General features: G+C 54.7%; 1 protein-coding gene across 1 annotated transcript; it reads right to left on the bottom strand.

Annotated features, from left to right (window-relative positions):
• Positions 1-288: 288 nt before the first annotated feature.
• NCF2 (neutrophil cytosolic factor 2) lies at positions 289-23,196 on the bottom strand. Its single transcript, XM_036272873.1, has 15 exons — positions 22,826-23,196; positions 20,811-20,893; positions 15,409-15,517; positions 12,748-12,882; positions 11,776-11,883; positions 10,571-10,630; positions 9,202-9,245; positions 7,872-8,013; positions 7,709-7,777; positions 6,171-6,246; positions 4,579-4,604; positions 4,035-4,186; positions 3,812-3,923; positions 2,810-2,987; positions 289-737 (listed from the first exon to the last, which is right to left on the bottom strand). Exons 1-15 carry the CDS (start codon positions 22,997-22,999, stop codon positions 628-630), a joined length of 1,578 nt encoding a protein of 525 aa, XP_036128766.1. The 5' UTR covers positions 23,000-23,196; the 3' UTR covers positions 289-627.
• Between the last annotated feature and the right edge of the window lie 290 nt (positions 23,197-23,486).

Below are 23,486 nucleotides of genomic sequence, written 5' to 3'. Positions count from 1 at the left end.
ACTCGGCCAACTGGCTGGCTGAACACAACTTCTTTTGATCAGTTAGATATTAGTGGCAAATATTCCTAGTAAGCTCTTAAATGTTTCTCTGTGACAAGTCACGAAGGGATGTGATTCTAGCAATTCCACGGGAACCTAACTCAGTCTAGGTTGTGTTTAAACAACAAGACCTAAAGAAAAGTTAATTTTGTCTGCCTCCTGAATGACTGGTGAGGGTAGCTTGGGCCCTGGGAGTCTGGCGGTGGTGTGCAGGAATCGAGTGGTTGACATTTAGGCCTTGGGCCTGTGTTCTGGGTGTCTTGGGGTTTTATTTTTATCACACGTACAGAGAAGTGCACCGATAATAACTACAACTCAGTGAAACGTGCACAGAGTGAGCACATCTGGGCAGCCGGCACTCTGAGTAAGACACATCCGCACCCAGGAAGACGCTCCAACCACTTACCCTCCCCACCCCCAGGTGTTCACAGTCCTAGATTCTCACATCATTGTCTAACAGGTTAAATTTTAACAGGGAAAAGTCGGTTCGTTGACAGTTCCAGACCATAGGGTCTCGGTACAGTACCACAAAGGCGTCAGCTTCCCCAATGACATGGTTCTGTGCTCAGCTTCAAGGCATGAGGCCTCCTAGACTCCTCTGGGGGTGCTGTCCAGGCCTGCAGCTGCTTGTTCCACAAACGCCTTGGGGAAGATGCCGAACTTCCCCTTGCACGTCCCTTCCAGCCATTCGTCGTTCACTGGTGGAGAGAGAGAGACTGGTGTCTTAATCCATGAAGGAGAGCCGCCTCGCCGGGGCTCCGCGCAGATGGCAGCCAGCCCTCCACCCGTCTAACGGAAAGGTCAGTGTGGAGTGTGACGTGAGAGGCCAGAGTGCACGTCGAACTCGGCCGTCTCGTGACCGACGTCCGCCTTCACACGAGAGTGGAGAAGTGAAACGCAGGAGAAGGAAGTAGACTTAAAAGGGGCAGTAAGATGAAAGGAATTGAACAATGATCTTTAGGTATCATTTCTTATGAGAAGAGTTTTATCTGAGCTTTGTTAGGTGTCTTTGGACTACAGGAAAGGGGATGCATTGCTAAGTCTGTTCACTAGTGTGCAGTCAAAGAACAGAGTTGGAGCGAGTGAGGGGGTTCAATCCAATGTCCATAAAACAAGGATGTTAATAGCCCCTATTGTGAGCTGTTAATAAACTGCAGCCATTGTTACGTTTTATACTCAGACTTCATAATAACTGGGTTGTAAATATCATTTTACTAAGGAAAAGAAGACCCAGAGAGATTAATAGCTTGTTTGGATACATTGTGCCAATAAATAGACAGGGCAGGTGTGACCTGCTCCAAAGCCCATCAGCCAGACCACACAACCACTTCAGAAGTCCATCTTTGATATAATCTGTCTAGATCAGACATTTGGGTCCATCCCAGAAACTGCTTTAATTGTGAGTGGTGTGCCTGGCCATCAGGACATTTTCTCAAGTTCCCCCAAGGTAATTCTAATTGCAGTCCACTGTCTTGGTCTTTCCTGTTTAGAACACAACGCATGGGGCTGGAAGCATATAAGAAATGCAAAATCTCAGGCCCTACCCCAAACATGAGTCACATCCATTTTAACAAGATCCTCAGATAATTCACATTAAGTTTGAGGAACTTTGTGGATGAAACTATCTCATAACTGTTAAATACAGTTGAATTTACCCCCGTAGTACCACCCAATAATGTACTGAATTCTGTTTTCTATTTAAGTGTTATGATAAAGTTTCACAATATTATATGGGTACGTCCAGAATCAAGCCTTCTGTACATCCCACAGTAAGGACTACACCACCATCTCTCCTTATCTACCCAGAAAGATTTTCTCTGCGTGCTCTTGTTTTTAGCCCCCCCCCCCCCCCAAAGAACTCGGGACCATTTAGCTGGTCGGTTGCTAGTAACAGAAAATGGTACGGGAGCCACCAAACCCAGCTCTTACACCGAGTTGCCACCCCGTCGGAGGATGTGCAGTCGTTAATTGCCATATGCTTGTATACTCACTCTGCCTCATTGACTGTACAGTCCCCTGCTCTCATTTCTTAATCTGTTGGGTTTTCTGTTATAATTGGCAGCAGCATTCGGTTTTTATTCCTCTCATTGCTAATGCACACGTCAGCCACGGGAACAAAGCTGCCGATAGGACTCATTTGCTTCCAGTTAGAGAACTCGGTACAGTCAGAACAGCATCACTGGAAGCTCGCGAGAAGCACAGATCATGCATCCCCTCTCAGACTGGATGCAGCATCTCTGGGAGCTGGGCCAGGGACTTTTAACAAACTCTCCACGTACCGTTTCAATTTTTAATGTGTTTGATTCCTACCAGAATCAGGAAAGTGACCAGAAACACAGTAATTCTGAATAGTTGCCTTTAAGACAAAATTTATAACCTTCTGCACTCATCTTTGAAAGTACGTATATCCGAAGAACTATGGTTTGCAGAAGATACGTATCATATGGCTTGGTGCAAAGGCAAAACGATCCCAGCCACCATCCGGTTCATTCACTCTGGGAGTGGGAACCCATGGCTTCTAAAACGTAGCCATCTTCAAATGTGGATGGAATGTTACTTAAGTTGCCATTTGCTGTTTCCCTGCCTATTAAAGCAACCAAAGGAAAAGCTGACGCCCACGTTTTGCTCCCTGTGTGTCAAAGCGAGGAAGGAGGTTGAAGCCACTGGCTCAAGTTTTGTTTGGAGGTTAGTGATGTTTTCTGCCCTCTGCCCTTGAATGTATTTCTGATAACAGGACATTTAATTTCCATAATCTAAGAGAGGCATTTACCCATGGATACAACTTGGATTATGTCGCCTTCCAGAAACTCCAGGTCCTCTGGTTGCGCGGCCTGGTAACTGAAGAGCGCCACCACTCGGCTCCCCTCCTTAAGCGGAGGTTCTGGCGTCTGGCCACTAGCATCAGATTTTTCACTTTCCTCGGGTTCCTCTGGAAAGCCTTGGTCACCCTGAAATAATAAAGGGCCTGTTAGTTTCCCTAACGTCCTGGTCAGAGAACAGTCAACGTCATCACCAAAGGATTCGGTCGGTGAAAGGTCGGTGTAGCACCTGGATATAAACTCAGAGGCAGGTTTGGGATGAGTGTAGCATAGACAACGCGCTTGAACCAGATGGTTGGATAGCGGAAACTAAAGGTCTACAGGAACATATAGAATCTTATAGTCTTGCGGAAAACTTAGAGTAATCCTAAAAAGGTAGAATAGGTACTATTGTGACTTCTTTTCTGATGGAGAAACGGGGTGAGTCACCAGGAAGTGGTAGAATGCAAAGTCGAACCTGGGTCTGTGAGTCCAACCCCTTCCCCAGCTCTCACATCACTGGGGACACTGTGAAAATGCAAACCTTCAGCTCCACCCCAAACCTGTTAAATTAGAACGCTGTGGTGGGGCAGTCTGTTTTAACAAGCCCTCGAGGTAATTCTGTACTTGCTCAAGTTTGAGAACCACTGCAGGGCGTCATACTGTCCAAGGAAAGGTGTAGTTTCTAGAGGTGCGAATCACAGGACTTAAGGAATGAACACTGCAAACTCTGCCAGGCCAAAGGCTGTACAAGTGTTAAAAGTTCTCGTTTCCTAGTGCTGTTTGCTCCAGCCGTGGCGGATCCCCTGTATTGGAAGGCCTCCAGGGCCCCAAAGACTAGGTGTGTGTCCCAGTTCCACCGCTTACCGGTGGTGTCCCCTTTCTGAACCCGACTCCCCGCTGAAGCTGAGGCTAGAATGAAATGGGTGCTTGACAGATGCTGAATTGCTGAGGAAGAGGCTCCCCGCACTCACCACCGTGTGCTCACACCACAGAGTCAGGCAGTAGTTCTTCGCTTGGCCCCAGGCATCCTTCATGCTGTCTTCTGAAAGGGGCACCAGGTCGCGGCTGTCCCCGGGCCGATAGCTGGGTAGAGATAATGAGAAAGAACCAAGTCAGAGAACATCCTCCTCTTCTGTCCTCTAGGCCAACGCCAGGTCCCCAGCTGTCCCCTAACTGCCACCTGCCTGGGCTCACCTCAGCTTAGTGTGCTCTGGCAGGAGCTCCAGTTTCTTTGACACCATGTCCCGGACCTGGCTGTAGGGGAGTCCGGGCTGAGTCTCCATGACCACCGTGTACTTGTAGTGCACCTTGAGCGTGTAGAGCATGGGAACACTGAGCTTGACTTCCTGAGGGGAGAGGAAGCAAAGGGAACCCGTGAGTGTCTACGGCTTCCACTTAGCAGCCTCCTGGCTCGGCACAGCTTGACTGGTAGCCGGGGAGAGTCCAACAAGTAACTGGTTCCACTAAGTAATGTGAAGGGTCTGCTAGCCCAACTGTTCTTGGATAGGAAGTTCCTGCTGAGACCTGGCCCACCAGCTGTGGGCCAGCAGGAAATGTGTGCGTGGGGTAGGGTTGGGGGGTGTTGAGGAGTCCCTAGAGCATGGACTGTAAGTATGGTGGCAACTGGTCTACCTTTTCTCTGGGCTCTTTCTATAATCCAGGGAGACATGCCCATGGTGGACAGCCCAAGCTCTCCCATTCTCTACCACTTGAAATAGTGCAAGGAAAAAAATGTTACCTTGGACTCTTCTTTTTCTTTCTGACCTAAATGGAGAAGGTGAGGAGTGAAAAAAGAAGATGAATGAACACTCTTGACCAGCCTCTTTCATGCACAGAATTCATTAGAACAGGACACCTGACTTCATACCCTTTAATCTCAGGTAACTGGTAACCTTAATGTGGGGGAAATGTGAAGAGCAAAGCCAGGAATGCAAAAGGAACCCGGTCTCTGCTTCTAGGGAGCGAATGGGTAATTAACAAAGGACTCCCCATCCTCACCAGCCCATGGGGTTAGCAGGAATCCCGAAGCCAGTGGGCTCCAAAGCAAAGACAAACAGGACTGTGATGTGAGCCAGGGGCCAGAAGAAGAAATGTTAGAACCACGTATTTTTACCTTAGCCATTATTTTTGTGTGTATAATAAATTAATATGGCAATGTGCATATAATTTATACAAGAGAAATATACATAAAGATACTACAGGGTTCATGATCAAAAAAGACCATTGATCTCAAACCAAGCTTGATCATAAAAGTCACATGGGAAGTTTTTTGCAGAAATACAGATTCCTAAGCCTCATTCCAGTACGAAAAGATAAGAATCAAAATGCCTAGTTATTTATACTCTTAAAATCTTCCTAGGTTAATAGGTGATCTTGATGGGCCCCTAGAAAGAGAGAAACAAACCAAAAAACTAGCAAGGATGTTTTGCAGGTTAATTGGAGAAATTTGAATAGGAAATACACATTCTATAAAATTAATGTTAAATATCATGCTATAACAGTTATATTGGGGTTATGGAGAAGAATGTCCTTGCCCTTCGGAGATACATGCTGAAATGTGGGGTGAAGTGTCACGAACCTGGGACGAAGCGGCTCAACCTCTCAGAAAAATAATTACACACAGAGAGGATCGGGGCAGATACAAGTTGCAAAATGTTAACAATTGGTGAATGTAGTTGAAAGGTATTCTGGTATCTTTTGTATCATACTTTCAACTTTTCTGTAGGTTTGACATTTTTCGAAATACAAACCAGTGGGAATTCTGATCATCAGGTGGGCGGGGTGATCACTGATGCAGAATCTGACAAACCACCGGCTCAGAGCTTCGCTGCCAAACACTCAGAATCTGCTTGAACCGCATTCGTGACAAAAGGCCCTTTACCTCCCCAGGCAGCACTGTCCACACAGCAGGGCAGTCTCCCTGTCGCACCAGGCGCGTCGCCTGTCCCTGAGGGCTCTGCAGGTGTTTCTTAGATAACAGAGCTCCTCAGTTTGAAAAGAGCCCTCCAACCCCATCTGAGCTAAAGGTGCAGTTACTTCACCTGTTCCTCCCGGCACATGGGTTCAGTATTGACTGGGGTTTGGTGACAACGAGTGGGAACACTCACTGTCCCCCGGAAACCAGCCACATTTACCCAAGCCCATGCGTATCCTGCAGCAGGTAGGGGAAGGGGCATCTATCTCCTGTGCTGTGGGTGGGTGGGAGGCTGGTGCAGGAGAGACGGGCTGGGGGCTGAGTGGCATGCTGAGAGGGAAAGAAACCAGAATTTCCGGAACCAGCTTGCAGTGTGCCTTCACTCAGGCCTGGGATGGTGCCCCAGGGACACTGACCTGGGGGCAGCTGGGGTCTTCCCGGAGCACTGGAAATGGGCGGATCGGGGATCTCAGACTCCGGGGAGGCTTCCTCCTGGAGGTGACAGGAAGAGATGGTGAGAACGTCCATGTTGACCAAGTTCTTGGGCAGGGGGTTGGGGGGGGGGGACCCTGCAGACCCCAAGGAGGAGCCAGCTGCCGATGGCTTCCTAAAGGCTGGAGAGCTGGTGACGTTCAGAGGAGACTCAGGAAGTGTGGGTTACAAAGGCAGGCAGGGTGGGCCTGGTGAAAACAAACCACAGTGGAAATAGGAATCCCCCCTCCTCCAGGCCCCCGCGGCCTGTGGTCCTTTCCGCTACATTGGAAGTCCTCTGGGGCTGGGGTGGGAGGGGACCTTGCGCTCGGGTCTCAGCTCACCCTCTCTGCCACACCTAGCTCCCCAAAGGAAACATTCCACCTCTGTGCGACATTTGAAACTTTTCCAGACATCGGGATGTCACGATTCCGACCAGGGAGGACTGAGCCCACAGAATACAACTGTGTCCACTGCCCCGGCCATCTGCAGGCGGCTCGGACCCAGCGAAGACCGCTCACCAGGCCCAGCGGCAGGGCAGGCCTTGAGGGGCAGCGGGGGGCTGGTAGCAGCTTCAGAAGCAGTGATGGGTAAGGCCTACTCGTTCACGGCTCTAAGACAGGGCTTCCTCTCTCTCTCTCTCTCTCTTTTTTTTTTTATAAGGTAATTTGCTGCCTCTTTTCTTTTTTTTAATCCTCACCCGAGGACATTTTTTCATTTTTTGTACAGAGTGGGAGGGAGAGAGAGAGAGAGAGAGAGAGAGAAACATCGACGTGAAGGGACACATCGAGTGGCTGCCACCCACACGACCAACCAGGGTCGGGGACAAACTGCAACCGAGGTACTTGCCCTTAGCGGGAACCGAACCCGGGCCTCTCCGGATCACAGGTGGACGCTCTAACCGCTGAGCCAAACCGGCCAGGGCTCTCTCTCTCTTTTTAATATGGTTTTTTTAAATTAATTTTTTAGACAGAGGAAGGGAGAGAGAGAGAAACATCGATCGGCTGCCTCCTGCACGCCCCCTACTGGGGATCGAGCCCGAAACCCCAGCATGAGCCCTGACCAGGAATCAAACCGGGACCTCAGTCCCTGGGACAACGCTCAATCTACTGGGCCACACTGGCCAGGCCTCTCTCTCTTTTTTTTAATGGCATTTCACCAGCCAACACCTTGACTATTTTTCCAGGTGAAGAGGACATTTCTAGGAAGACCTAACCTTCGTAAACTGGGCTTCAGGTCCCATCACCTATGACCAGGAGGAATCACGAAAGGTGGGCTGGCCCAACAGGTCCCGAGGGTACCTCTGCTCAGCACATCTGTTTTCTCCCTCTTCCCAGCATCAGCTCTGGGCAGCTGGTGCCAACTCGCGGTGGGCTCAGGACCCTGAGTCCAGGGATGTCGACCTTTTCCCCACTGCTTCCCCTTCCGAACAGAGGTCCGGCAGCGGCTGGGGGTCAGGATGGGCCCGGCCTTGGCACGTTACCTGGGACTGCTGCTGAGGGTGGATCCGCAGCGACACTGGCTCGAGGTAGTTGCAGGGAACGAGCCCCTTCTGCAAAGGAGGTAGCAGATACCGGTGCTCAGAAAGCTCCCCCGTGCGCTGCCAGGACCCCCGGTGCCCGCATCACCCCCGCTCCTCAGAATACCTGCCCGTTGAAGATGACCGTAGCCCAGTTATCATTGCCCTTCTTCAGGACAAACACGATGTTCCCGGGCATGACCTGCAGCTCCTCTGGCGTCTCGGGCACAAACCCGAACAGCACGCGGTGAGCCTCCCCTTCCAGAGCCCTGCGGGTGCACAGATCCCGTCCACCTCTGCCTGGCCCACCCCTCCCTCCGGGGGTCATGCACCATGGACCTGGAGCTGGGAGACCCCTCCCGACACCCTCTAACTCCCGTCTAACTGCCAGTGGCCCTGAGCAGCGGTGTCTCCCGGGGCTCCCCAGAGGACGGGCGGGGAACTGCTCGTGAACGTGCTCCATGGCCGGCCATGCAGCGGGTCGGGATTGAAAGAGAGCAGCTAGCTGTGGAGGCCTCTCTGGTCTCGTCCTCCCTTCCCGCCTGCGGACGGCTCGAGGGTGCGCCCGGCCTGGGCAGGTGCGGTGCCAGGGAACAGCCCGGAGGAGGAGGTGAGAGCCAGCTGGGTGAGCAGACGAGTCGGGGACAGGGAGGTGTCACCTGGGGCCAGCGTGGTGTCAGGGAAGGATGAGGTCTCAGGAGCAGCTGTGCGGAGTGGGGGACTCATGGATGTTCTGAGGCTGCCTGCTTTGGAGTGTGACCAGAGGCTGGCCTTCAGGTGGCCCATGGGGTGTCACCCTCCTCTGCTCGTGGCGGGCCTGCTGGGTGCCGCTCACGCCCTACCGTCACTGTCCCCTCGGCCCTTTTCGGTGTCACCCCCGTGACTCCCCCGCAGATCGAGGAATGAGTGCATCCAGACCCCTCATTTTTATCGTTGCTCTGGTACTTTTTCCACTTTGCTTTACACCTAGTTTGGGGGCGTGGGGAGCTAGGCTGACTTCCCCGCTGAGAGGAGATTCTTAACAAAGCTGTCGGCTCTGTCATCCTTTGCTCCTCATCTTACAGGAGAACGGTCCTTCCTGTCGCTTCTTCAGGAAGCAGGTGCTAATAGGGAGGGAGAACCGCCACGCAGGACAGGACGGGCCGGCCACGCTTCCCACTCCACCCGCCGGCTCTGGGGGGCTCGCCCTCCCTCTGCAGCCCTGGGCCAGTGCCCCAGCCGCTGGGAGGGAGAGGCTGTGTCCCATGGGACACTACTGTCATTCAGCAACAACCCCTCCCTGCATGGTGGCGGTGACATTGCCGGGACACAGGGCGCCGTGCAGCTGTAGCCAGGCCCCCAGGGACAGTCCCACCCAGACAGACCCTGACCCAGCTTCGTCTCCTCCACCCCCTCCATTGCCATCGGGCCGGGCTTGGCGCCCGGCTAGTCTTGGTGTCGATCTAAATCTAACTTACCTGAAGATCTCTGGGGTTTTGGGTCTGGGTGGAGGCTCAGCTGCCTATTGAACATTCAAGAGAAAGGAAGGCGGGCAAGACAGAGAGAGAGAGAACAGACTGTCAGTGGTAACTTGAGCCTTCTTCCCGACCAGAAAATCGAAGTATGCATTTCTGGCTCCATCAGAACCGTCTCGGGAGAGGGCACAGTGGACCCTGCGTAAACACTGGAAAACGACACCTCCCACCAGCTCCCCGGGCACAGGTTTTGCCAGCACAGCGATTCTTCGTGGGCCAGACCTCGTGTGGGGAGAAGTTTAGCTGTCACAGAGCAACAGGGCGTCACAAGGTTGGCTTTGACCTTGAGCTCTGTTCCTTTGTTAGGACGGTTTCCAAAACCTCTGCTCTATATATAATTAATGTCTGCTGTCTCATATGACACTTGTGGGTGTTTAAAGTGAACTCCAGAGCCCCCGCCAGGCCAGACGCCCTTTCCTCGTGTCCGGTCCACGCTGAGTGCGCGGCGCCCAGCTCTGCGGCACGGCTCCTCTGGCAGACAGCTGGCTGCGCCGAAGCCCAAAGGACTCCGCACAGTTTCCCAGTTCAGTGTGAGAAAGATGCAGGAGTCCAGGATCCCCGCTCTCCCTTGTCATCTGACTCTCCGGAGCCCCAGCACTGGTCCCATGCCGGGCCAGCGGTCAGCATTCCGACCCCGGCCGGCTGTCAGCGCTGCCCTCGGGAGTGGCCGGACGTGTGCAGACCCGGGCAGAGCGCCGCGCCCAGAACCCGCCCTGCTCCTGCTGACCGCGCCCTTGCCCATCGTGTGCCCGGGCAGCCACGCCGCAGCCTGCCAGCCTGTGCCACCTCCTCCCTTCACAGGGAGGCTCTGCCTCCGTGGACCCCGTCATCCAGCCACCTGGAGCCATGCCTCCGGGCCCGGGCGGAAAAGTGGGTCCCTGTGGGCACCCTCCCTGTGTTCCCGAGGGGACCCCTGCATACAGGCGGATTCGTGCACCCAGGAGGACGCAAGGCCTCGGGCCCCAGCCCCACGGGGTCCCCACTAGTTTCGTCCAAGGCCTTCGCTAGCGTGCAGTTCAGGTTTCCGAGAGGGGAGTCGGAGCTTCGGGAGAGACGCCCGGCAGCTCTCTGACCCCTGGAGAAGTGAAGATGATGAGCATTTGGGGGGAAGCAGGAGGGTTGGTTTCTTGAGGACCTGAGGCTGGTTAAGCCTAAAACTGCCTTGCTCCCCAGCAGCCAAGGAACCCGTGACCTGGACTGGCAGGGAGGAGCCTCAGCAGCTTTGAGGGGCCAGAGAGGGATCCCTGAAGCCAGGCAGCAGGGACTCCGCCGGCGCCGTCTCAGGGCCCACGGAGCCGGGGGGCTGCCTCACCTGTGGCTGCAGGGGCGCGAAGCCCGAGAAACTGTCTTGATCCACCACAGACGCCACCACCTGGAATGCAGGACGGAGGGTGAGGGCCCTGCCAGCACCGTTCCCATCTCCTGGGGTCTCCCCAAGACCCCCTCTCACAGCCCAGATCATTCTCACCAGTGCCTGGTTCTAGAAGTGGCCAGTGGCCAGGGATTGAATTGCTGACCCTCTGGGTTGGACACCCCAGCAACTGAAGAAATTAGTACCCACTCCCATTCACCCAGCAGGCCCGCAACCCCCTCTCTTTTTGAATTTTTTTATTGAGGTGAAATTTACATACTATAATGTTAACCACTTTAAAGCAAACAGTGCAGTGTATTAGTACGTTCACAGTGCTGTGCGGACACCGCTTCTATCTAGTTCCAGAACAACCCGAAAGAATGCCACCCCCGTTAGGAAGCGGGCCCGCACCCCGTCTCCTCCCAGGAGACGCCTGGCAAGCCCCAGTTCTGCGCGTTGACCTGTTCTAGCTGTCCACATGGATGGAATTCGGTCACGTGTGCCTTTTGTGTCTGGCTTCCTTCACACAGCGTAACGTCATCAAGGTCCACCCACGTGTAACGTGTCCTGGCACCGGCTGAGGAGCCCTCCACTGCACATCACCGGTCGCTTATGCGTCCGTCCGCTGCCGGACAGGGCGTCCCACTAGCCCAGTCTCTGTCTGTGCCAGGACCAGCTCCCGTCTCAGGAGGCAACTTTAGCCCCGCAAAAGTGTCAGCGTCGAGTGCAGTTTTGGCAGGGACTGTTGACTAATTTTGCAGCATTCGGGAAAGGGTTTAAAACCAGGATTCGGAAGTCCAGTCTGACCAGGTCTGTGGAAACGGGACTCGGAGCATGAAGCCAGAGGAGGCCCTGCTGGTCCGTTTCCCTAACGTGTTCTCTCCACACCTAGCGAGCGCCTCGCCGCTGAGCTTTCTTCCCAGGCTCAGTCCCTGAGACTAGCCTCTGGGCCACCCTGTGGCCCTCGCCCAGGGGCAGGCTGGAAGGGAGGCGTGAGCGGAGCCCAGAGAAAATAAACTGAAGCCTCTTTCAGCCAGACCTCCACACTGTAAACGGTGCCTCACCGCTCCCCTAGAGCAGGGCCACGAGGGGGGTCCAGGAGTCCCCTCCCCCTGCCCCCGAGGCCCATGCCTTAGGAGACGCCGCGGAAGCTGAGAGCCACCCACCGTGGCCTTGCCGAGGTAATCCTTCTTCTCCAGCTGGGCCACCTGCCTCTCGTTCGGGCGAAAGAGCCTGCCCACGGGAACCACCACGGGCTCATACAGCTTCTGTTTCTGCAACACAGGGCACAGGTCTCCTGACCTATGAAACGCGGCCCCGGGGCAAGGAGCTGCGGAGATAACTCACAAAGGCACTTTTTCTAAACATGCGAGGGTGAAACCCATTATTTCAGGTGTCCAAGGTGGGAAAAGTTCGTTTCAACGTCACCTTTCACTGAGGGGCTGTGTGGACATCGGTTGCTGCTATTTGCCCAGCACCCCCTTTTCCCAGGGGAGCTGCCCCTCCCCCACTAGGTGGTTTGGCGGGGCTGTCACTCACTGCATAGAGGGGACCACCACCAGGCTCAGAACAGTGCTCTCGGGATCCGTGTCTGCTGACGTGGGCAGGCGTGTAAAGACTGACTCGTGTACCCTTGTTCTCGGTGTTTAAAAAAATCTGATTCTCTGGACTGCAGGCAAACGCTCTAACCGCTGAGCTAAACCAGCCAGGGCTAAAAAATCTGATTCTCAATGGGTTTCGTCCCAAATGTGCGCGGACAAGCTATGGATCATTTTTACCATTTGTCCATGTACTCAAGGCATTTTTGTTGAGAGCTGTCATTGCCTGGCACTGGGCCAGGCTGCCAGGGCCCAACAGTGAGCAAGCAGGCACCGCCTCTGCCTCACACTCGGCTCCAGCCTCCCGCCCCTGCTCCGCTCTGCTGCCACAGACCCCTCGGGGGACGGCCGTGCTCTAGGCCTCGGCTTCCCAGCCCTTCCCGTTTCAAGTGCTGCGTGGAACTGTACCCCCAGGTCCGTGTTACCCCGGACTCAGAAGGTGAAGGCACCACTTCAGTGGTTTCTCAGTCCGCATGTCCACGGAGACCAGTGGGAATCCAGCGGCCTCCTCCCGCCACCCCGCGTCACCAGCGCGCTTACCCACACGCACTCCATGGCTTTGTCGATTTTGGAGTGTCTGGGCTCGGACTTCATGCTCAGAGCCAGTGCTAGATGTTCCTCAGCCTTTTTCCACTCCTCCTTCTTGGCGTGCATGAGAGCGATGTTGTACAACACCTGGAAAGGCACAGGCCACACCATGAAACGGGGGCTCCTCAAACCGGGGTACCAGGGAAGAGCTGGCGTGAGGCTCCTGGCATGTTGCCGGGGGACATTTCTCCCTTTCCCAGCTCTCCCGGGAATGTCTGAAATGTAAGACCCTCGGTCTTGCTACCGAGTCCCGTCCAGCACCAGGACGGCGTTGAGTGGACTTCACGTAACACATGGATCCAACGTCGCGTACATCTTTTTGACATCCGACTGGGTCAGGAGGAAACAAGACCTATTGTGTTGCTTTAGTATCAAGAAGAGTGACAGGCCCTGGCCGGTTTGGCTCAGCGGTTAGAGCGTCAGCCCGCGGACCAGAGAGTCCTGGTTCGGTTCCAGCTAAGGGCACGGACCTCGCTTGCAGTTTGTCCCCGGCCCCAGTTGGGGTTGTGTGGGTGGCGACCAGTCGATGTGTCTCTCTCACATCAGTGTTTCTCTCTCCCTCCCACTCCGTCTGAAGATAAATGCAAAAATGTCCTCAGAAGAGGATTAAAAAAAAAGAAGGGCGACAAGCTCAAGACCACTTATAGAGGTGGGAACAAAATACATGTGTGACCGAGGCTGAGGGACGGGGTAGGCGCAGGGGGGCCAAAGAGGGTTCCAGATGCCTCACCCTGCACCAGCTCCTACAGAATCCTGCCCAGGACACGGCACTAACAAGACTGGAACAGCCCGGCTGATCTGGCCCAGTGGTTGAGCGTCGACCCCTGCACCAAGAGGTTGCCGGTTCGATTCCCAGTCAGGGCACATGTCCAGGTTGTGGGTCTGATCCCCAGTGAGGGGTATGCAGGAGGCGGCCAATCGATGTTCTCTCTCATCGATGTTTCTCTCTCTCTCTCCCTCTCCCTTCCTCTCTCTCCAAAATCAATTAAAAACAAAAAAAAAAAAAAACACAAGACTTTGAAACAGTCATATGGAATGAGGACACTCTAGGGGCCAAAGCTGGAAAGGACTGAGCACAAGACCGGGCAGCACCTCCGCTGCAGCAGGAGGGAACAGCCCATTCACCAACAGCCGTAATTTTCCAGGTCTCGAGTCCGGTGGTAGGTTCATGAGTGTTTGTTTTATTTTTATGCTTTACAACTTACACATAAAATTAAATCTTTTGGATGCATCAGCTAGATAAAAAAAATTTAAAATCCCATCCCAGGCCCTCTGCGCCCCAGTGCCAGAGCCTTCTGCAGTCACACTTGGCTGGCCCCGCCCACCCTTGACCTTGTGCAGGAGGAAAGAGCTGCAGGGCGTGTAAAACTTCCTGTTCAGCTCTCAGCCGCCTTCTTTCTAGACCTTTTCCACACCAGGCTTTTATGACTCCACAACTGGAAAAGGTTGGGCCTCTTTTCAAAAAGGCCGGTGGGACTTCTCAGAGCCAGGGGTATTCCCTCGTGCAAGGCAGAAGTGCTATCGTAAGTAGGGGGATGACTGCAGGGTCCCAGGTGGCAGAGGAGACGTGTACCCTGAGGAGTCCAGCCTCACTTGCGGAGAGGCCCGTACAGCCGGTTCCCTGGCCCGTGGTCATTGCCATGCCAGTTACAGGACGACGGTCCTCCCGTGGAATTCTGCGATGCCACTGTTTCCTGATCCTCTCTCTAGAGCTCCTTGGTCCCCCAATTCATGAATCTATGTAAGTGGTTCTCCTCTGGGGTGATTGTCCATGCCTAGTGATGTTTTAGGTTGTCACACTGGGGGAGGGGTACAACTAGTGAGTGGAGACCAGGGATGCAGTTAAACATCCTACAGTGCACAGGACAGTGCCCCACAACCAGGAATGAGCTGGTCCGATATATCCAACGTGCCACGGCTGAAAAACCGACTGTAGCAGCTGGCCACGCGCCAGCCCCTTCCCACCGCCAAGCCTCATGGCCCTGGCCCGGGAGGGGGAGTAGGCTGCCAGCCTGCCACAGGGCTGGATGGGGACACGTGTCCCCGGGGGCCTGGCAGCTGCGGGCGCTATTATTAGCCTGGGTGACCCTGGAAACACTTGGCTTCTCCCGCTTGAGAAACTCAAGCAAGGGGACATTTTTTAGTGATTCTTCTAAATAAAGATCTATGCTATTTGTAGGGATTTTTGTTTTCCACGCTACTGGGGTATCTGAGGTTTAAGAAGGGCGTGAGGGGGGTGGGTTGGAAAAATACACTAACCTGTGAAACCAAAGTCATGCTCCTCCCTTTGGCTAATACCGAAAATAAGTTCTCTTTCTATGGAGAACTCTCCCAAATTTGTGCTTCGAGCTGTTCTGTGACCGAGAGGGGACAGATTTGTGCCAAATTCCCCTTTTTCTTTGGGCATCAACCAAGTACACGAGGCCAGGACCATGAATAGCAAAGAACGTGGTCTGTAACCTGGGAACGGAGCAGGGTCACAGCAGGCCCTTCGTGGACATTGGGATGTGTTAGTATAATGCTGGGCAAACAGCTCCTCCGCCTGAGCGGTGCGAATTATCATGAAAACCGTCCCGGCCCACACGCCGTCCAGGCTGGGCCCTTCCCCCTCACCTCGCAGGCAAACAGCTTGAACTGCAGCCCCAGGATCTTGTAGTCTATCAGCTGGTTCCCTCGAAGCTGAGTCAAGGCCTCTTTCAGGTCTGTAATCGCTGAATCATACCTGCAGGGCGAGGGAGACAATGGACCAGTCCCGGGAGCGGAGGAAAAGCGGGAATAAATTGTGCATCTGTGTCCCTTTCTCCATCCCTCTTCCTGGGACAAAAGCCTTTTGAATCCTCTAGTTTTTTTTTTGTTTGTTTTGCCAACTCTGAGCCCTAGTTTTCTGCAGAACTCAGTGTGCCAGGTGCCCCTTGGAGTTGGCACCCAGCTGGCCCAGAGGTGTTTCCTTCCTTCTCTGCTGAGTGCATACGAGACCCGCCTTTCTGACAACAGGCTCGGCTGGCACTTGGCAAAAGAGCCTCATTGTCCCCTGAGGACCCCAGGCAGAGCCAGCACCTGCCGGGCACTGGGCTCTGCGAGGTGATTCAGAGGGCTGCTCACTCCTTGCTCCCGCAAGGCCCGGCCACCCCCACACAGGGACCGCTCAGAGGGGCCACTGCCACCGATGTCCCCCCCGCCCAGAGCCTTCTCCTGGGCTGCTTTTTAAAAAATAAAAATGTTTTTATTGATTTAGAGAGAGGAAAGGAGAGAGAGAGAGAAACATTGATGTGAGAGAGAAATATCAATCAGCTGCCACCTGCACGATCCCCACTGGGAACTGAGCCCACAACCCGGGCATGTGCCCTGACTGGGAATGGAATTGGGACCGCTCAGTCCATGGGACGACGCTCAATCCACCCAGCCACACCGGCCGGGCTCTCCTTGGCTTCTTTTGAGACCAGTTTCACTCTTAGCTTTGTGGCTTGCTTCCTCTCTTCTCCCCACCACCCCCTTCCACACATTTTGGAAAAAAGAACCTCCCCCCACCCCAGCCCGACAGCATTTCTAACACTGCGCCTGGTGTTTGCTTGTGTTTTCTCCGCTGGCCTCGTGCAGGCTGGCGCGGGGGTACCAGGGCAGCTGTGCTGGGTTCCTGGCAGAGGATGGGGCTGGTCCAGCAGTGCCCACAGAGGTGTGGGCAGGACCTGGATGAGGTCTCCTTACCCTGCCCCTGACCTCCCTGCCCTGGTGGGAGGGAGTCGTTGCTGGGCTGTGGGGAGCAGCAAACATCAAGCTACTTGCCCTGGACAGTTTGGCTCAGCGGTTAGAGCACCGGCCCTTGGACCAGAGTCCTGGGTTTGATTCCGGTCAAGGGCACGTACCTCGGCCTGTGTTGGGTTTTGTTCCCTGGCCCTCTTTGGGGTTATGTGGGAGGCAACCAATCAAGGTGTCTCTCTCTCATCAATGTTCCTCTCTCTCCCTCCCTCCCTCCCACTCTATCTGAAGATGAATGAAAAAATATCCTCAGGGGAGGATTAAAAGAAATAAGAAGCTACCCTCACCCCCCAACCCCCTGGCCTGGAAGGAACAAATCTGGCTGCTGCTTGTGGCTCCCACTGGGCACCGGAATCACAGGTCCCAGGCCTCTGTCCCACCTGGAGCTGCCATGTGTGGCTTCTCTCGGCGGGAGCCTGGAATTTGGACTCGGGCTGCTGGGGACCCCCAGGGGCTGGCACGGTGAAGGCATCCTAGGGCCGCAGCCAGGAGCTTGGGGCCACCTCCATCAGCGCTGCCGGTGACCAGGAGACCCTGGCAAGGTGCTTCCCTGGCCTCGGGTTCCGGGTGCATAACATAAAGAGTGCATTGTGCCCCAGGAGCATATTATATTCAAGGAGCATCGAAGATGGGGCGCTTGCTGGGAGGTGGTCCCGGATCTGATTTCTGGAGTCAGAACCGCGGACTTGACCAGGCTCTGCCACTTACTATCTAATGACAAAGAGCACGTGGCGAATTTCTCTACGTCTGCTTCCTCTTCAGAAGGACGGAGTAACAGCAGCACGGGCCTCGCGGGGTTGCCGTGAGAACGGAGTGGGGTGAAGCCTTCGGGTGCTTAGGACGGTGCCTGGCACACGTCATCATTGACATTATTATATATTTCTTCAGCTCTAAGACCCCGGCAATGAAGTCCACATGCCAGCACTTAGTGCATGCTTCCTTAACATCCGAGGCTGTAGGAAGTATCATCAGGAGACGAAAATACACGGTCGTAGAAGCTGGAACTCTGATCTCCGGGGAGGGCGGAGCTGACCGGGAGGGCGGGCTGGCGAGAGAGTCCTGAGGACCGTGTCCCCAGGGGGCTGGGGGGAAGCTGGACATCCTGTCCCCCTGGGTTTGAAGTGAGCTGCAGCAGCGGTATCGGGAGAAGCAGGAGAAACTCGCTCTGCCACACACTTGCTGCTAATAGACATGAGTGTAAAAGTATCGAAAGCACGTTCGTTGAGAAGCAGGAAGCATTTCAAGATCTTGGCACGTGCTTTCGGGCACCCCTGTCCCTTCTTTCTCAGCCGGGAGATCGGGTGACCGGCTCTGAGCCATGAGCCAAGGAGGAGGAGCAGGCGGGGCCGCAGGCGTCCTGCTCCGGGCACATGCGGGTCCACTGGGTCCCCTGCCCATGTGACAGGGAAGCAGTCCTTGGAGGGCACACCCTGGGCACTGTCAGCGTTACCCTACCATGTGCTTCCTTACTGGCCAAAGTGCTGGCGGAGCAGATGAATTTCAGCTGTGAAGTGACACTGCCCGCGTCACCCGGTATTGAATGACCCCAACAAATCCTCATAATTCTTCTGCCCATCCAGGTGTCTGGAGATCTGGGCCAGCGGGAGGGAGAGATAAAGAACCTACAAATTATTCAATGTGCTAACTTTGTGTTAAAAAAGAACGGGTGAAGAGGGCCCTGCTAAATGTCAGTGTTTACTTGGAAATTCTTTTTTTTTCCCCTCAGTGTTTACTTTGAGCATCCTGGGGCTGCCTGCTGCAGACCTCTGCTCAGCCCCCCACTTGCTTCCCAGGAGCTGAGCCCCAGGGGCATGGGCCTTGATACGCAGCTCTGCCCACCGCCCACGCAGGGTCTGAATCAGCTCAGTGTGAAGCTCTCAAAGAGCGTGCAGTGCCCCAGCCCTCCTTCAGTTCTCTTTGGTGCCATTTGGAAAGCACCGTGTCCCCGAGGAGGCCAAGGGGCTGGCAGCCTCCTGCCAGGTGCTGACACCCACCAGGCATCTTGGCAGCGCAGGGCTGGAGCCCCCACACCCCCAGGCAGGGGACCAGCAGCACAGGGCAAGCTTGCCTGCCTTACACAAGCTCGGAGCCTCCCGGGGGCTATAACCCTCATTTCTGTAACACTCCTGGAAAGGTTTCTTAGTAACTGCTGTGTTTCTCATTGCTCCTGTTCCACCCGTCCCCGTGCACAGCCCAGGATACAGAGAGTTTTAGCAGCTGCAAACAGTCAATACGTCCAACACCTCTGTGGCAGGGGCTGGAGGTCACAGTTGCCCTTCTCAAAGGCTGCAGGACAAAGACTTTGCTGTGTTGCCTCCCTGGGCCAGCAACATCTCAGGGTCTCACTAGCACAGCCCCCAGATTCCCAGGGCCCCGGATCCGGAACACCTGCCGCTTCCTAACCCCTTCAGATGACAGGCTGTGGGCAGAGAAGAGACCATCGCCGTGGTCATCCCTGGGATGCCACCTGCCTTCTCAGACGCGCCCCCTGATGTTGTTCTGAGGAACTCCACAACGACAGGAAAGAGTACAGCACATGAAAGTGGGGAAGCAGAGAGAAAAACACACCCACAACGTGATCTCCCCCAAACACATCTCGTTGCAACATGAGGGAATCCCTAACCCGCTCACCAAGAAGTCCTCTCTCCAGTGCCCGCGACTCGATGTCAAGCCTCTCTTATAGCCCCTGCCCCCGTCTGCCTTGCATTCTCGTGCCCGGTGTTTGTGACCTGTTTCCCCCTTTTCACAAGTTTCTGCAAGCAGAGGCCATATTTTTTTTCTCACTTTAGTATAATGAACTCAATAAGCATTAACTCATTTACTCAATACTGAAATGCAAGAGTGAATAAGTAAAGACTTCTTCTCTCAAGAAACTCAAGGAGCAGTGGAGGAGACACATATCTCAGCAAGTGTCTGTCACAGAGAAGACACGTTATAAAAGAATGCACAAGAGAGGTGGCCGCCCTGGTGGCCGAGCGGCCGGGCGGACAGTGGGATGAGTGGGTGGGTAGGCAGCCGCTTGGACTGCGTTTAAGAATCAGCGGGGCCCTGGCCGGTTTGGCTCAGCGGTTAGAGCGTTGGCCTGCGGTCTGGAGAGACCTGGGTTCGGTTCCCGCTAAGGGCACGTACCTCGGTTGCAGTTTGTCCCCGGCCCTGGTTGGGTTGTGCAGGTGGCAGCCACTCGATGTGTCCCTTTCACGTCGATGTTTCTCTCTCTCTCTCTCTCCCTCCCCCTCCCACTCTATCTGAACAAAATATCGAAAAATGTCCTCGGGTGAGGATTAAAAAAAAAAAAAAAAGAATCAGCGGGGATTTGACTGTTGTCCTATAGTAATGGGATCCACTGGAATTTCTTAAGCATAGAACATTAATTTTTTAAAGGAGATCAGTCTGCAATAAGGGTGGAGAAGACAAGACTGGCGGCTGGAAAATTAATGTGGAAGTAAGTGGTCATGGGGAGGGCAGTTAGACACGAGCAGAGCAAGGGAGGTGGGCCAGGTACAGAAGGTCACCAGGGCAGAAGCCTGGGTGTCCAGCAAAGGACAAGTGTAGGGTGGGACTCGTCCCCAGGGTGACCTTTCCTCCCAGCTTATCGCTGATGGTGTGGTGTGGACTCCCTGATACTTCCTCCTTAGAGATAACACTTAGGCCTCAGCGGTATTTTAGCTCCAGGCCCAGGAGAGCAGCAAAACCAGCCACCTGACTCAGGAACCCCGCTTCCTCCCTCCTCTTCCCTCCTCCTCCCTCCCCTCCTTCTCCCTCCCATCCCCCTCCTCCAGGCATGTCACCTTGACTTCTAAGCTCCAAGGGCCCTTTCTTTGTCTCTATAACTTGTTTCCTAAGCCCATTTCTTCTACAAATTACATCTACCTCCATGATTTTTCCAAATAGATGTTCTCTTAGAGTTCAAGTCTTGGCTCTGAATCCTCTCCTAGTTAGCACACAGCTTATGACCAGCGCCATCCAACCATAACCCATCAGGGATGCTCGTGGGGCACCTGAATACTGGGCCTGTGGTGGTTCTGTGGGCCCATTGTGAGCTATGACTCAGCTGATTTAAAGCGGGCGTCTGGCCTGACTTCCCCATCTGGGGAAGGCTTCTGCGTCGTGCTGATTTATTGCGTAACCGCCCAGGGAATCTCCAGCCATGCTTCCCCCAGAGGCTAGGGAGACCGTCTGGAACACCCCGGCTAGCAGCACCGGACCGCTCCGGGTCTCTCGGCGAACCTCCCCGGCCTGCGCAGCACCGGGCTACTTACTTCTGCAGCCGGTGGTAGAGCATCCCTCGTTGGAAGTAGGCCACTGCCAAGTGCTTGTCCCGGTTAATGGTTCTGGAGAAGGCCTGCAGAGAACATTATATTTGTTTAGTATATGAACTCATTACGCAAGGATTACGCTAAAACAATAACAAAGAAGAATGCATGTAAAATGCCAAGAGTGAGGACTCAAGCAGGAAATCAGAGCAAGGCAGAGAGTGAGGAGGCGGAACAGAGGACCCCTGGGGAGAGGAAGGCCCACGTGCAGGGAGCCAGCCCAGGGGTGAGCGGCGGCCTGCCTAGCCTTGCGGGAGCCCCGCTGGCATAGCTGCCCCAGACTCGCCTCTCCCCGCAAAATGTGCCTCTAGCAGCCCTCGGACACTGTGACGTTATTGCTGACCCTCCTGGCAGGCCCCGAGAGGTGGCGGGCCGCACGTGCTCCTGCCTGCCCACTCCGGACCTGAGATGGACTTGTCCGTCTGCACGGTCTCCCAAGCAGCTTCTCTCCTCCCTCGTCTTTGCGCCCCGTCACAGTGAGGATGGCTGGGAGGGGCTGGGGAGCCCGTCATCTGTCCACAAAGCCTTGAAAAGACTGGCTAAGAGGTGAAAACAAGCCCTGGCCGATTTGGCAGGGTTTGTGGTTAGAGCATCAGCCCGAGGGTGGAAGGATCTCCAGTTCAACTCCAGTCAAGGGCACGTGCCTGGGTTGCAGGTTTGAGCCCTGGCCCCAGGTGGGGTCATGAGAGAGGCAACCAATCCATGTGTCTCTCACAAGATGTTTCCTTCTTTTTCTTTCCCTCCCTCCCTTTCTTCCACTCTATCTAGAAATCAGTGGGAAAATATCCTCGGGTGAGGATTAACAACAACAACAAAAAAGTAAAAACAAGGACTAACATTTACACCCTTGTGTGAAGTGACTAAGCATTTTAACAGGTGGTGCCTCCCTTTTTGTTTTTTTTTAATTATTTCTTAGCCCTGGCTACAAACTGCAACCGAGGTACACGCCCTTGGCCGGACTCGAACCCTCAACTCACAATCCATAGGCTGACACTCTACCGCTGAGTCAAATTGGCCAGGGCAGGTGGTGTCTCTTAACCATCAGGATGTTCAGCCCCTGGAGAAGCTGAGCGTTGGAAGCCCCGAGAGAGGCAGAGTGGGCGGTCGATCCGTTCCAGACTCTAGTGGTTGCACCTGGCGTTGAAGGATTCCCGGTGCTTGGATACAGAGGCCTACAGTCCATACGCGCAGTAATTGTCATTGTAATACGCGGTGTATAACTGACTCAGACAACTGAGTGCGCGCTGTCTCATTTTCACCGTCTCGATCAACTTTTTAATGAATATATTTGAAAAAACGGCGATAGAGTGAAGCCACGAAAGCCGAAGTGCCACGTGACGTGGGACGGCTGGATCTGAAAAAGATGCTCCAACGCCCACACCATGTCCCAGCAGACATCATTAATCAATGGCCGTCTGATTCCGTCCACCAGCCTCAGAGTCCTTCAGCGTGCCCCCATAGTTGTCACGCGGATGAACTGTCACACAGGTGAAACCCATTTTCCTCTAGCGCCCCCCCTTGGCCTCTTGGGCAGGCAGCGCTCACCGCACATGTGAAACTGCGGGTAGCCAGAAAGAGGCGTCTCATGATCAGGTGTGAAGCGGCGAGTGTGCCCAGCAAGTGTGCACAGAGGGAAACATGCCCAGGGGAGTCTTCAGGAAGGGGTGGGCGAACAGTGCCAGAGCTATGTGGCATTCATCGCTGGGGGGAAGGAGAGCTGAGCCCATGGGTGCCCAGCCCAGCTGCCCGTGACGACCATTTGCATGAAGGCCATCTGTGGAGCTTGCAAAAGAAGGCTGCCGGGCCCCTCCCCAGGCCAATTAAATCAGGATCCGTGCAGGTGGGGCCTGGACAGCTTTTGTGCTTATAAAGCTCCCAAGAGGTTTCTCAGGTGCGGCGCAGGCTGAGAACCACTCAGTACCAAGGCTCCAGGAGGCCCGGAGGCATCTCCGCTCACTCACCTTCTCTGCCGCCGCCCAGTTCTCCAGGATGGTGTGCACGCAGCCGATGTTGAAACAGATCCTGGAGTGGGGGTCCTGGACTGCGGAGAAGGCGTCCAGAGCGCCCTTCCAGTCCTTCTTATCGGCTGCCAGCACCCCTTCATTCCAGAGGCTGATGGCCTCAGCCAGGGACATGGTCAGGTGGGCACCAGGAGGCTGAGCGCTGGCAGGAGACGGGGAGACAGTGACTGGGGTTCCTCCCCAGCAGGCAGCCCGGCCTTCACGTTCCCAGCCTGCTGCGCAGAATGGGGTCCAGCCTCCCTTGAGACAGCTCCCCAGCGTTGCAAAGGCTCAGGAAATGTCCCCACCTTTCGGAAACTGACGCATAACCCTGCCCCGAGAGAAAAGGAAAGAGACAGAGACCGGGCGGTGGGGGCGGAGTGTAAGAAAGGAAGTGCACCAGCGTCCGCCTGTGATGGTTCAGTTCCCCAAAACGCTGCGCTGTTCCCCGCTGGTTCCCCCCTTCTGCCACAACTTCGGGCCACGGCTCTGCTGCCCGGCTCAGGCAACCTGGGCAGGTCCACGCGCCGCCCTACGTCCTGATTCTACACCCTTGGTCAATGAGGGCAGTTCGTTCCAGGCCTACACGAATTCCTTGCTCACTTTCTCATAAAATACGAAT

Source organism: Molossus molossus, unplaced genomic scaffold, assembly GCF_014108415.1.
Source record: "Molossus molossus isolate mMolMol1 unplaced genomic scaffold, mMolMol1.p scaffold_m16_p_20, whole genome shotgun sequence".
Taxonomy (NCBI): Eukaryota; Metazoa; Chordata; class Mammalia; order Chiroptera; family Molossidae; genus Molossus; species Molossus molossus.
Note: the sequence above shows the minus strand (reverse complement) of the source record. Positions and strands in the feature narration are given on the sequence as shown.